Below are 12,880 nucleotides of genomic sequence, written 5' to 3'. Positions count from 1 at the left end.
TTTATTTCTTGATCTGTTCTGCCAATCCGTGTTTTTGATTGGGAGAATTGAGACCATTTGCATTGAGAGTTATTATGAATAGTTATCTATTCTTGTCATTGCCTTATTTTCCTGTTGCTGATTCCCTATCTTTCCCTTCTACTTAACTGGTCATTCTGCCTAGTATATTTATTCTGTTAGACTTTTTTGTCACTGTTGGCTTCATTGTTGTTTTCCAGGGTATCTTTCAGAACTTTTTGGAGTACTGATTTGGAGGTCATGAATTTGTTTAGGTGTTCTTTGTCACGAAAATATCTTATTTCTCCAAGCATTCTGAAAGATAGTTTTGCAGGATATATCAGCCTGAGATATAAATTGACTTCCTGAAACACTTTGAGTTCTCCTCATCTTTAAGGTTTGTGTTGAGAAGTATGCTATAATTCCAATGGGCTTACCTTTATAAGTTATTTCTTGCTTTTCTATAATAATTAAGAAAGAGTATTCTATTTTGTATCACCAATCTAGGAAAACATCAGAATTCTATGTATAGTTTCTACTGCATGAATATTCATTTCGCATTATTGTAAAGTCAAGTTTGAGGACTATTGGAAATTCTCAGTACCTATAAAAAATTACTACCTTGATTATAACACTGCATGAGTGGCCAGGAATTATGTTTTCCATTAGGCAATTCTATTTAAACTCCATGACCTTTGTGGTCTTTATGGAGCTGAGAAAAATTCTGTAAATTGAAATTTTTATTCTTTAAGAATGAACCAGGGTTCAATAAATACTGTGCTTTATAAAAATAGAACCAGCTCTTGGAAATCTCTAATTTGAATGCTATGTTAATTTAACAAGATAGACCACATATTATGACTTTCTAAAGTTTTATCCAGTTTCCTGAGTTTGGTGCAATTAAAAGTGTTTTTTCACAGTTTTTCAAGTGAGTTAGAAAGTTACTTCCGGGTAAGTAATGCCTCGGAATTTAGTATTAAATCTTTTCTTTATTATCCTTATTCATGGTATACAAAAATGCAATATCAATGTTAAAATTAACAGAAGAGCTATAGGCCCAGAGAATTTCAGACTGCTGAATCTAGGAACATAATGAGTGTTGAAGAGTAAAATTTAGTCATAACAAGAGGCTGAGCACAGATAACTGCAAACACAGAACCTGAGAACTGGTAACAAAGGCGGGGATGTCAGAGGATATATTTGATTTCAATTCATCCTTCTAAGGGAAAAAGTTGGAGTGTGGGGACTTTACTAATGAATATCAACTGAATATCTATTTCTCAGTTTGTTCCCTGGGTTTTGTTTGATTCACAAACAAAAACATGTTTACTTCAAATGTGTTCATTTTTCATTTTAGTCATAACAAAATGTTTCTCATAAGATGGAATTTGGTTGCTAACTTCTAATCAATAACATACAAGAACAGATCTCCAGACCATTTTGTTAATGGATATTTTGAGTCACATATCATTCTGATCCACTTAACATTAATATTTTAATATCACAAATGAGCAACATTTTTCAGTATCTTCTTTTAATTTTGGGGGGGCCACATTTTATTCATAGTATGGTCTAGAGTTGAATCATTGATGTGGATTAAGCCTGCTGAAACCATTCGAGGACTTGGAAATTTTCTAGTGTAGCTTTCTTGTTGTTTGTTAGGGTCTGGAGCAGTATAAGGTCTTGCAACATGTTTTCCCTGATTATGGCTATCATCTGGGTTCTTTCCTACAAGTCTTGCTCTTGATTTTGTTTTTGTAGGATGCTTAACTGGGTTCACATATAAATCCTCATATTTATCCAAACAATCCTAAATGGTAAAATAAAACATTAAATTGGTAAATTAGGTTTTTAAAAATACATTTTAAATTGATAAGGACTAAAGTTTGTAATAGCAACAGTTAGAGAGAGAGAGTAAAGGTACTGTGCATTTCTTAGACAGTTCTCAAGTTCAGGCCCTATACCCCATGCTTCCTGTTAGGTAACTACCTTAGAAATCATGCTTTAAAAAATATTGTTGTTTCAAAGTATCTATTATTTCAAAACAGATGGAAAATGTGAAGCTGGAAACCAGAAAAACTTAAAAGAATTGTTCTCAGGGGTCAGACTCCTAGGCAAAGCTGGCTAGCCTACTTTGCAATTTTTGTCTACAAAAATGTCTCTACCCTGACTCCAAATATAAATTATGAACTTTTAATATCTTAATTCTTGTATCACCCAAACTTTGATGTTTCAGTCTTTAAAAGTTAATTTAATAAATACTTGTGTCAGTATATATGCATAAATATGGAGAGAGAGAAAGAGAGAAAGAAAACCACATCCAAGAATATGGTTGTAGTTTACTTTAAAAATTTTATGTACATTCCAAGAATAAAAACAAGTACAACATTCAGGAAAATAATTGGAAAGATATATATCAAAATAATAAGAGAAAAGGTGGCAATTCTCTTTTTTTCAAATTTTTAATAATATGGTTGGATTTTACAATAAAAATATAATAATCTGTGTATACCCCTAAAACAGTATTAACCATCCTCCTACTAGTGCAGTTTTCTCAGCAGTTTATGTCTTTATACCTTGAAGACGTAGCCACAGCAAGGGAAAGGGCTGCTTTGATTGGAGACGAGGTGAGAGTGAACTAACAGAAGGCCAGGTAAGGAAGGCTGAGCAAAACTGATCAAAAAGAGATTTCCAAAAAAGAAGATAGGAAAAGTCTAAAGACCAGTCCCCTACTTCATACTTCTGCCTGAGTTTGGAGAAGACAGGGAGACAGTCTGCTCCTGATGCCCATAGGACCCTAAGGTAAGCCGCATTACTGCAGTTTCTGCTGTGAAGGCAAGTGCGCTGACTTCCTTCCCACAGCCTGTGACCGGCTGCCCTTGTGCCAGTGGCAGGGCTCGGAGACGCGTGCCGCTGGCTGGCTCCTCTTCTGGGAGTGCCTACAACTCCTCAGCCTCTCTCTCCTCTTCTTTCTTCCTTCTCTTCCCTTTTCTCCTTTCTTTCTCTTCCCCTTTCTTCCTCTCTCCTTTCCCCTCTCCTGTCTCTGTCTCTCCGCCCCCCCCCCCTTCCTATTCTGATTCCTTTGGGAGACCACTAGATTTTAGGAATGTCTTTCTGTTTCTCTGACAGACACCCTCTTAGCATTCAATTCTCTGTATTTAACTAGACAGGAAAGTTTAGGGACAGTTGGCCTGACAGAGGGAGACGATAGCGTTTCTACTTCCCTTGCACAGTCTTAGGGAAAGCTTGTGAGGTTATGTATGATTTTACCCTACTTAACATAAACACTATTTCTTACTTCATTTGAAGAGGGAATATTAGAGATTTGTTTAAAGGAACTTCAGAAAGTCTTTTTTCTCTAAAAAATATGAATCTATCTCTTCCTTTTTCTCGTATGCTCAAACACATGCTAGTTAAATACTAAATTACTGAATTTAGATAGAAAAGAAAAATTAAGAATATAAACTGTACTGATATTTAACCTAGACTATATAGCTAACAGAATATTTAACTGTACAACTATTCTATATAATTCATAGCTATATAATATTTGCCCTGCCACTATAAATAACTCCTTTTACTATGGAAAACCAATCTAAATAAACTATTCTGAAATTAGACTTATTTTCTCATTTAAAGGCAGAATTATACACATAAAATTATCAATTTAATATACATTTTCATAAGTATGAGTCATGTCTGTTATACATACTAACAAAGAAGAGCAGGGATGGGGATTTAGCTCAGTGGTTCTGCTGCCTGCCTCGCAAGTGCAAGGACCTGAGTTTGATCCCCTGGTACCAAAAAAAAAAAAAAAGAGCAGTGGTCTGGAAAACTAAAATAAACTCTTTTTATTCCTAGATTTTAACTTTGCTTTAGAATAGTTTATATGAAATCTAGTAGAAGATTTGCCATTCTATTTTTATGTTAATATTCAGAAAAGATTTTATTTCACAAAATCTCCATGTATGATATAGCAGAAGGAAGAAAAGAGTAGACATTAAATTAACCAATTTTAATTCATAATCCAATGATTATTAATTCTGCATATCCCTAATTATCAGCAGAATAGCTGGCACATAGTAGAAACTTAATATTTATTTACTCAAATAAATAATTCACCTCTCTGAAAAAAGTCTTGTATGTCTGGGGAAGGAAAAATCTCAGTTGTCTGACAGTACCTGGCCTGCTAATGGTTGGACAGGATGTGTCACCCTACAGCCCCTGGATAGCTTGAGTCGAGGCTGAGGTCCAGCCCCATGTCCAGAGTGTGCCTTGGGTCTGAGCTGAGTCAGCCTGGAGGCTCTGCCCAGGGGAAAGGGCACTTCTGAAAAATTTGTGTCCCAAGGAGTGTACATTTTATTCCATACAAAGACACTAGGAACATTAACAGTTCCATGGTTTCCTGATTATATTTTGAATCAAGTGTGGTGATACTTGAATTTTAGAAAAATATTTAAACTTAGAGGACTATATATTTTGGGGCAATTAAAATTACACATCTACTTGCATACAGGCATAATATACTAAGGCAAATTATTTACAGAACTTAGCCAAGTATGGAAATGGAAAACAGAAAAACCATTCTTACGTGTATGGTTGTTCTTGGAGTCCAATGAAGCCAAGTCTTTGGAATGGATTTCCTTAGACAGATGGCTGTGGTGGGAAGAGCAGGTGGTAACAGCCTTCCTGTGCAGTTAGACAACTTTTTTGATTTACCAGCACATTTTCTTTCCTTTTGAACCTTGAGTTTTGTATTTTCTCTCTTCAATACTTCTGGGAAGAAGAATGGTTGAGAATTTTTCTCATCTTCATTATATTTAAATGATTGTGATTCAGGAAACTGGACACAATTTTCATTGCAAAGTTCATTTTGGTTCATACACAGAGTTCGTATGTCTGTTTGGTGTTGCCCAAATGATACTAGGTGTTTTTTGTTGTTGTTATTATTTTCTTTCAATCTCTGAAAACACTGGTCAAATGTTGCTTGTTCCTTGGTCTTAAAATTGAAATGAGTTAAAGTGTTAGCCTGGCATAAAGGGAAAGTAGAGCTATTTAAATAACCTTCATTGTCCCTAGGCATACAGCAATAAGGAATTCTTGGAAATGGTGACGATATTGCTTCAGGGTTTTTTTGAAGAGTCAGTTTATAAGTGTTGACATATTCCTTTTTTTCAACAGGATTCACTTTCAGTGTTGTTTCAAAGCAAACTTTTGAAAAAATTGTTTTTAATTTACCATGCCTACTGTATGGGTCTCGAGTCTCCGGTTTATACACAGAGACTTCTGCTTGAGAAGGTTGCATGAAAACATATTCTTCCTTGTGTTTCTTAAGCAATGTACCTGTCAGTCTTTCTGATGACTTATTTAATGGAATTGCCTGGATAGTGCTGGAATAAGGTTGTATTTTTATTAAACTTAGTGTTTTAGCTCCTTCTCTGGAGTAATTGTTTTTCTGTAGCTGTATTGTTGATGCATTTTCTTTTGAGTTGTGTAAGGAAGAATACTCCTTTTCTTCCTTCCTGATAAATTCTGTTTCTATATGTTTATCCTCAGTAATATTTTGTAAAGTGGTGCTTTGACCAGTTTTTGAACATTTTTTTTTGCTTTTTCGAATGCTCCTCCATAAAGAGATTTTCACCTCTAAATGGTAAATCTGTTTTTATATATTTTGATGGGCTGGAACTGGAATTAAGCAAATATATATGTTGGTTGATCTCTTTTAGTTGCTTCTCTGTAATTAGTCCTGATTTTAAAAGTTTTTCTATAAAAATGCTCTGGAGCTGTTTACTTAAATCCACTTTTAGATTTAATAATTCAGTTTCTGATAAAGCTACAAGATAATTTTGCAGAGATTTGTCTAAAGGATATTTCATGTTTACTTCAAGCCTTCTACCAAAATTATCCCTTGAAATACCTTGTCCTAATTCATAAAAATATTTGGAGGTACTTTTAGTTCTCATGGAAGACATATTTGAGCACATTGTTAGTGTAGGTTCTGTCTCATTAAATAAACTGCTATCTGAAAGATTTTTAAGGAAATAGTTTTGGAGAATTTCATTTACAAAAGATCTTAGTTTTATTTCTAAATGTTTATCTATGAAATGATGATTAAAATTATTTATAAAGATCATAACTTCTTTTATAGTTTCTGAATATTTGTCCTGAATAATATTTTGCCCTTTCAGTTTTGCTTTCTCATTCATCAAATAGAGATTTTGGTAGATTTCTGGTAAATCCTCCTTGGTGATATATCCTGCTTCTGAAAGTCTTTCTACCAGGTAATGTTGGATATGTTTACTTAATTCAAATTTTAAAACTTTTATTTCTGATTCGGAGAGTTCTTCTAGGAACACATGCAGCGTTGGACTAAAAATAGGTTTTTTGTCTGCTTTATTTAAGCTTCCTTGGATTTCTTCAAAATGTTCTCTATCACTTGGATAAGAGTGTTGGATTAGCGGTGCTAATTCTTTTCCTGGTTGTCTTCTTTCAGACTGATTATGTTTGAAAAAAAACATTGAAGATGCTTTTTGAAGAGGATGTTAGCATTCCTACCTCGGACTCACTAAAGGTATCCAGTAATGGGTTACCTAAACTTTCTAAAGTCGAATTTAGATCATTTTCTTCTCTATCGAGCCTCACATCTGGCTTTTTATGTGGTGTTGAACGGTATTTTAAATCTCGTTCAGCTCCACATGCAGCAGCAGTGTTTGCTCTGGGAATGATAAGTCTCTTGTGCCCTGAAGGAGGTTTGGTCTTGCTTTTGATATGTGAAGAGTCTGCTGTGGAATCCCGTGGCTCTTCTGGAGAGGCTGTCTCTGTTCTCAGCAGAAGACGCATCTGGTTTTCTTTTCCTAGCTCTATCACTTTGTTTATGCCAGATTCTAAAAGAGCAGCCATAGGAAATGCTTGTATTATCTGGCTTATAACAGAATGGGGCCATGGCAATTCTTTTTCATCGTCTTTCCCCTCAGAGTTAACTAGAATCTGTGCAGACAAACTTCTCCCCTTCGGCTTCATCTGGGTCTTGCTCAGCTCTTTGACTTCTGCCTCCAACTGAGAGAAGACTGGTGTGGTGAATATTTCCTTTATAACACAGTCGTGTATATCACGGTGTAAACCTGATTTGGAGCTAGGTATTTCACATATTAAATGTTTCTTTTTGAAACTACTCTTTGTTTTCATTGGAAAATTGATTTCATTAGTTTTTAAGTGTTTTTTGGAGCCACATCCTTCCACCTCTGGAGATTTTTTTTTTTGGTTTACCTTCTGACAGTAAACCTGCAGAAATATTTTCGGTTGCATCACATAAAAGAGCCTTCGAATTTAAAATGTCTTTTTCTGAAAGGCAGATATTTAAATCTTGCCTGCTTTTGAATATTTCATCTTCCAAGCTATGTGATGGCTTCTTGTGAATGCTTAGAAATAGAGGAACTACATTTTTTTTTCATTTCAGTGTTACAAATTTCTGATTTGGAAAATAACTGAAGCATCTTGCAGATTTTTACTTAAAATTGAGTTGAGTACCATTGGTTGTTTTAAATTTTCCACATGGGAGATAAGACTTAATAATACAGAGAGATGATACATTTTTATATTTTTACTCTCTGATGATTTTTAAAAATTAATTTTATTGGTACATTTTAGGTATACAATACAGTTACATTACTCATTGGGATCTTGTACCTGTACATGATGGATCTTGGTTCTTATTTTTTCCCCCTTCTCCTGCCCTTCCTTCAACCCCTCCACCCCTCCCTATTTACAGAGACTGTGTTTCCATTTTTCCCTTTTCTCATATTTTTTCTTTTCCCTTCTTTCCTTTCCCCTTCCTCTCCCACTCCCTCTATTCCTTTAGACCTTTTCTTCCTATTTCACATTATCTATTATACCATTTGAACCTTATTTACACTTTTAGTTTTTCACACTAGAGAAACTATTCGGTATTTACACATGTGTGTCCTATTTATTTCACTTAAGAGTATCACCTCAATGTCTCTAGTTTCTCATTCTTTATGGCTGAGTAGTACTCCATTTTATAAAAAAACCACATCTTTATTCAGTCTCCAGTTGATGGGCAGTTGGGCTGTTTCCAAGTTTTAGCTATTACAAACTGTGCCACTACAAACATGGGTGGGCATCTCTCGCTGTGGTATGATGCTTTTAATTCTTTTGGGAAGATACCCAGCAGGGGAATAGCTGGGTCAAGTGAGACCTCTAATTCTAGTTGTTCGAGGTATCTCCATACTGATTTCCACAGTGGTTGCACGAGTCTGCACTGCCACCAACAATGGAAAAGGATTCCTTTCTCCCCAAACCCCACCAGCATTTGCTATTGGTTGATTTCTTGATAGCAGCCATTCTTTCTGGGGTGAGGTGGAATTTCAGTTTTGTTTTCATCTGCATCTCTCGAATGACCAGTGATGTTGAACATTTTTTCATGTTTATTTGCTGCTTTTACTTCTTTGTCTGAGAAATGTCTGTTCATTTCAGATGCTCATTTTTGAATTGGGTCTTTGAATTTTGGGGGTGTGATTTTTTTAAGTTCTTTATCTATTTTAGATAGTAGACCTTTGTCTGAGGAACAGCTGGTAAAAGTTTTTCTCCATATGGTAGGTTGTTGCTTAGCTCTGTTGGTGGTTTCTCTTGCCGTGCAGAAGCTTCTGATGATTCTTTTTTTTTTTTTTGTGCCAGGGATCAAACTCAGGACTTGCGCTTGCGAGGCAGGTGGTGGAACCACTGAGCTAAATCCTCGACCCTGTGATGATTCTTTTTTGAAGCTTGGTAAGGATGCATTTGGCTATCTTTCCTTTAATTTAGTATTTCCATCACTGGTGACTTGAGTGAGTGGTGCATATGGCAATCTTGGTGAAACGTACAGGGATACAAAAGTACTTAGAAATGTGGTGAACCAATGCTCAAATATGAGAAGACAACCTGAAGGAATAGGGCTCTGTGTTAGTTACTTTCCTCCCATTGCTGAGACAAAATACCCAGCACCCAAAGTTAGAGAGGAAGGGTTTATTTGGCTTACAGTCCACAGAATTTCAGTCCGTAATCGGCTGGCTCTGAGGCTGAGATGGCAAACAAGCATCACAGAGGAGAAACAACATGGCATGCACAAGGCAGCAAGGGTAACAAGAGAGAGTTTAACAGCATCTTTCTGCCCCTTTTACCTTATTCAGACTACCAGGATTAGGGCAGTGCCAAATTAATCACTCACATGTAGTGGTTTAGTAATCACATGGCCTTAACCCCAGCATCACACATTCCAGATTCAACTACCACTGAAAAAGAAAGTCCTACCTCATCAGCATGAGGCTTTGGGGGGACATCTAAACACAAATCATAACAGGCACCATATTAAATCCAGTATCTGAGGTATTTAAAGAGGTAAGCTGGGCTGCCCCTTGATTCTGGCACTGCTTACACCTCAGGTACTGTCTCGAAGGGGTTGTCATGGAGGGAAGGGAGCAGAGATCAACAAGACTCCTTTTGAAATTAGTGGAAGACGGTATTTGACCAGCCACAATCTGCCCCCACCAAAACTGAAGTTACCTGATCATAAGACAGAGGCAAAATACCTCCAGCTAGCAATGCACACAGGAGCACAACCAAAAGCAGTCAGAGAACTGCTTGCAGAGGGAGAAGGCAGGCTCATCGGTCCATCCAGATCCACCCTCACAAGGCACAGCCCCTCCACTTGGGAGCATAGAGGCAACAGCACACTCACCAAATTTGACTGCAGTATAAACAGGACTGAGAAAATTCTACTTTTGTGGTTGTTTTATGTGTGTAGTTGAGGCCTTTTTTCTTTCTTCTTTTTTCCCCCTTTAATCTGATGTGTAAATGGGAAGTTTTTGTATATGTGAAAAGAAAAATACAAATTAGTTGGTGCTTTAATTTGAGTATTATCTTCCATGGTCATGTCAGTTTAACCCTCTACAAAAATTGTGTACAGAGGATTCAGACACAAGCTCTTAGCATATTAATTAGTTCCAACCTTCTCACAGCTTCCTTTGATCTCCATTTATACTTCCTTCCCTCTTGGTCGTTGTTCCAGTCCTTACAAACAGCATCTTAAAACCCCTCTCCACCAACCCTCCATTTGAGATATAAAAGTAATATCAACAAAGTCCTATATATTTTTTCTTTCATTTTCTGTTATCTTTTTTCTTTTCCTTCTTTCTGAACTATTTTCTTCCTTCATCCTCCACATCCCAGCCTGATTGTCATCAGTACTATAGCACAGCTTTTGGGTTATAGGAAAAGGGTGAAGCTGTTAATGCAAATTTCAAATTACTTAACTGATGTATGTTTGGCTCTGTACGTGCTCATAAAACTGACAGTGGGTCTCTCCTTGGAATAAATGACTGGGATTTATCCTCTTACCTCTAGGAGACTGAAGATATATATAAATACCAAAACATAACTAAATCCAAGATCACATGACAAGGAAATACACATGAAATAAAGAGATCTCCACAGTAGCAACAATTTTTTTCTTCTTTAATGGCTCCTCAATAAAAGGGAAAAAGATGCTTCCCAAAACACTTAGCTCCCTAAAAGCTGATCTCATAGGCACTAAAGTTGAGAAATTAAAAAAAGATGCTTAAAATGTTTAAAGAAATAAAAGAAACAAAAAATTCATAAGGTGTTTAGCAAGCTCAAAGAGGCTGTAAATAAACAGACGAAGGAATTAATTGCTAAAATGTTCAATGAGTTTAAAGAACACACAAAAAGCTGTTTCAATTAAACAAGAAGACACAACATATGAATAGCCATTTTAGTAAAGAATTGGGGATCATTAAAAGATATCAAACAGAAATCCAGAATATAAAAAATTCTATTGAAAGTATGAAGAGCAGAAACAACCAATGTGAGGAGTGTGTGTCATAACTAGGAGACAAGGTTGATGTAGTGGATCATATACTTAGGGATATTATAAAAACAACAAGATACCATGAAACCTGGATCCAGTAGCTGCTTAACTAAAAAAAAGCCCAAGGTAAGAATTATAGGTGTTAAGAAAATATTAGCGGATGACACAAAAAGTATAAAAATTATTCACTGAAACTGTGACCAAAAATTTTCCAACTTTATGGAAAGAATTCCATAAAACCCCAAATAGCCATGACAGAAACGAAACAAAACAAAACTCTCCATGACATATAATTAAAATTCCAGAAATTCAACAAAATGAGAGAATGCTAAAAGCTATTTGAGAAAGACATCAAGCAACTTATAAAGGTAAGCCGATTTGAATAACAGCAGATTTCTCAGCACAAACCTTAAAGGCCAGGAGAGCCTCAAGCAGTTTTTCAAGGCCTAAAAGAAAACAACTTTCAGCCCAGGTTAAAATGTCCCACAAAACAATCTTCAAAATTCATGATGAAATAAAGCTTTCCATGACAGAGTGCCTAAATAAATTCATGACCATGCAGCCAGCATGGCCGAAAGTACTCAAAGGAACCCTGTACAAAGACAGTCAGGCCAACAGCACCAAAAAACCCAAATAAAAGGATACATCTAACTGGGGAGTTGTTAAGGGGGGAGCATAAAAGAACCAGCAATAGAAAAATAATGCAATGACAGGATCCAGTAAATACATTTTAGTAATAATTCTCAATGTAAATTGTCTTAATCCCCACCCAATCAACAGATATAGACTGGTAAACTGGATCCAAAAAACCCTCTAACTATATTTTACAAAACACATGCAGACTGAAAGTGAAAGAATGGAAAACAATACAGCATGCATTAGGAACCCAAAAGTCAGTAGAAGTAGCTATCCCATTTTTGGACAAAGAGGACTTCAAGCCAACACTGATCAGAAAAGACAAATTCATAGCACATTGGTAAAGGGAAGAATTCAACAGGAAGAGATAACACATTTAATTTCATAAAAGAAATACTAATGGACATTGAAGGTCAGATAAATATCAATGCAAGCAGAGTAAAGTAATTCAGTACCACACTCTCACCAATAGAGGGGTCAATTAAACAAAATATCAACAACATACATCATAGTTGAACCACATCATCAAACAAATGCACGTAATAGATATCTACAGAGTGTTTCATCCAACAACAACAGAATAAACATTTTTCATCAACAGCACACAGAACTCTGTCCAAAATAGACCACATATTAGGCCACAGAATGCCAAAACTTGTAAAAGGAAAGAAATTATATACATCAGCATGGACAGTAATAAAACTGACACCATAAAAATTTAAATGATCAATGAATCAGAGTTGGTTCTTAGAAAGGATAAACAATTGAAAAATTCTTAGTCATATTTATTTAAAAAAGAAAGACTCTTATTAATGCAATTAGAAGTAGAAAAGGTGAAGTCACAATAGATACTACCAAAATCCAAAGAATCATAAGGAACTACTTCAAAAACTTATATTCCAATAAATTGAAGAATATGAATAAATAAATAATACGAATGAATTCCTAGACACATATGAATTGCTAAAAATTGAACTAAGAAGATATAAAAACCCTTAACAGACAATGAAAAGGCAATAATAGGCAATGAAATACAGGTAGTAATAAAAATTGTAGTAATTAGAAAATCCCAAGAACCAATGGATTCATTATTGAATTTTACCAGAACTTCAGGGAAGAATTAATGCTAATACTCATTAAACTCTTTTATGAAATTGAAAGAGAAGAAATACTGTGAAACTCTTTCCTGGAGACTGGAATTATAAATACCAAAACTGGGCAAGGAATCAACAACAACAACAAAATCATGTCAATTTTCTTCCTGAACATAGATGCAAAAATTCTCGACAAGATAATTGCAAACAGGATCCAACAAATCATTACAAAGATCATGTATCATGACTAAGACAGTTTTATCCCACAGAT

The 12,880-nt window shown here is 35.5% G+C and overlaps 1 protein-coding gene and 1 pseudogene across 5 annotated transcripts in view; both read right to left on the bottom strand.

Moving 5' to 3' along the window:
• Positions 1-1,162: 1,162 nt before the first annotated feature.
• Catspert (catsper channel auxiliary subunit tau) overlaps positions 1,163-12,880 on the bottom strand; it is a 122,786-nt gene continuing 111,068 nt past the window's right edge. Inside the window, exons 14-15 of one of the 5 annotated variants that reach the window (XM_021237516.2) lie at positions 4,589-4,773; positions 1,163-1,807 (exon numbers count right to left, since the gene is read on the bottom strand). In XM_021237516.2, the coding sequence (XP_021093175.1) occupies positions 1,532-1,807; positions 4,589-4,773 (461 nt within the window). In that variant the 3' untranslated portion in view covers positions 1,163-1,531. The remainder of the gene's footprint in view (positions 1,808-4,588; positions 4,774-12,880) is intronic. The other 4 variants (XM_087208958.1, XM_021237513.2, XM_021237514.2 and 1 more) reach the window with 4 other exon arrangements.
• On the bottom strand, positions 6,496-7,830 carry LOC147828608 (cation channel sperm-associated targeting subunit tau pseudogene; annotated as a pseudogene).

The sequence above is a fragment of the Heterocephalus glaber genome, unplaced genomic scaffold (assembly GCF_053883595.1).
Source record: "Heterocephalus glaber isolate CG9 unplaced genomic scaffold, H.glaber_assembly_v1.0 deba00000943, whole genome shotgun sequence".
Classification (NCBI taxonomy): Eukaryota; Metazoa; Chordata; class Mammalia; order Rodentia; family Bathyergidae; genus Heterocephalus; species Heterocephalus glaber.
This window is presented reverse-complemented; position numbering and strand designations above follow the sequence as displayed.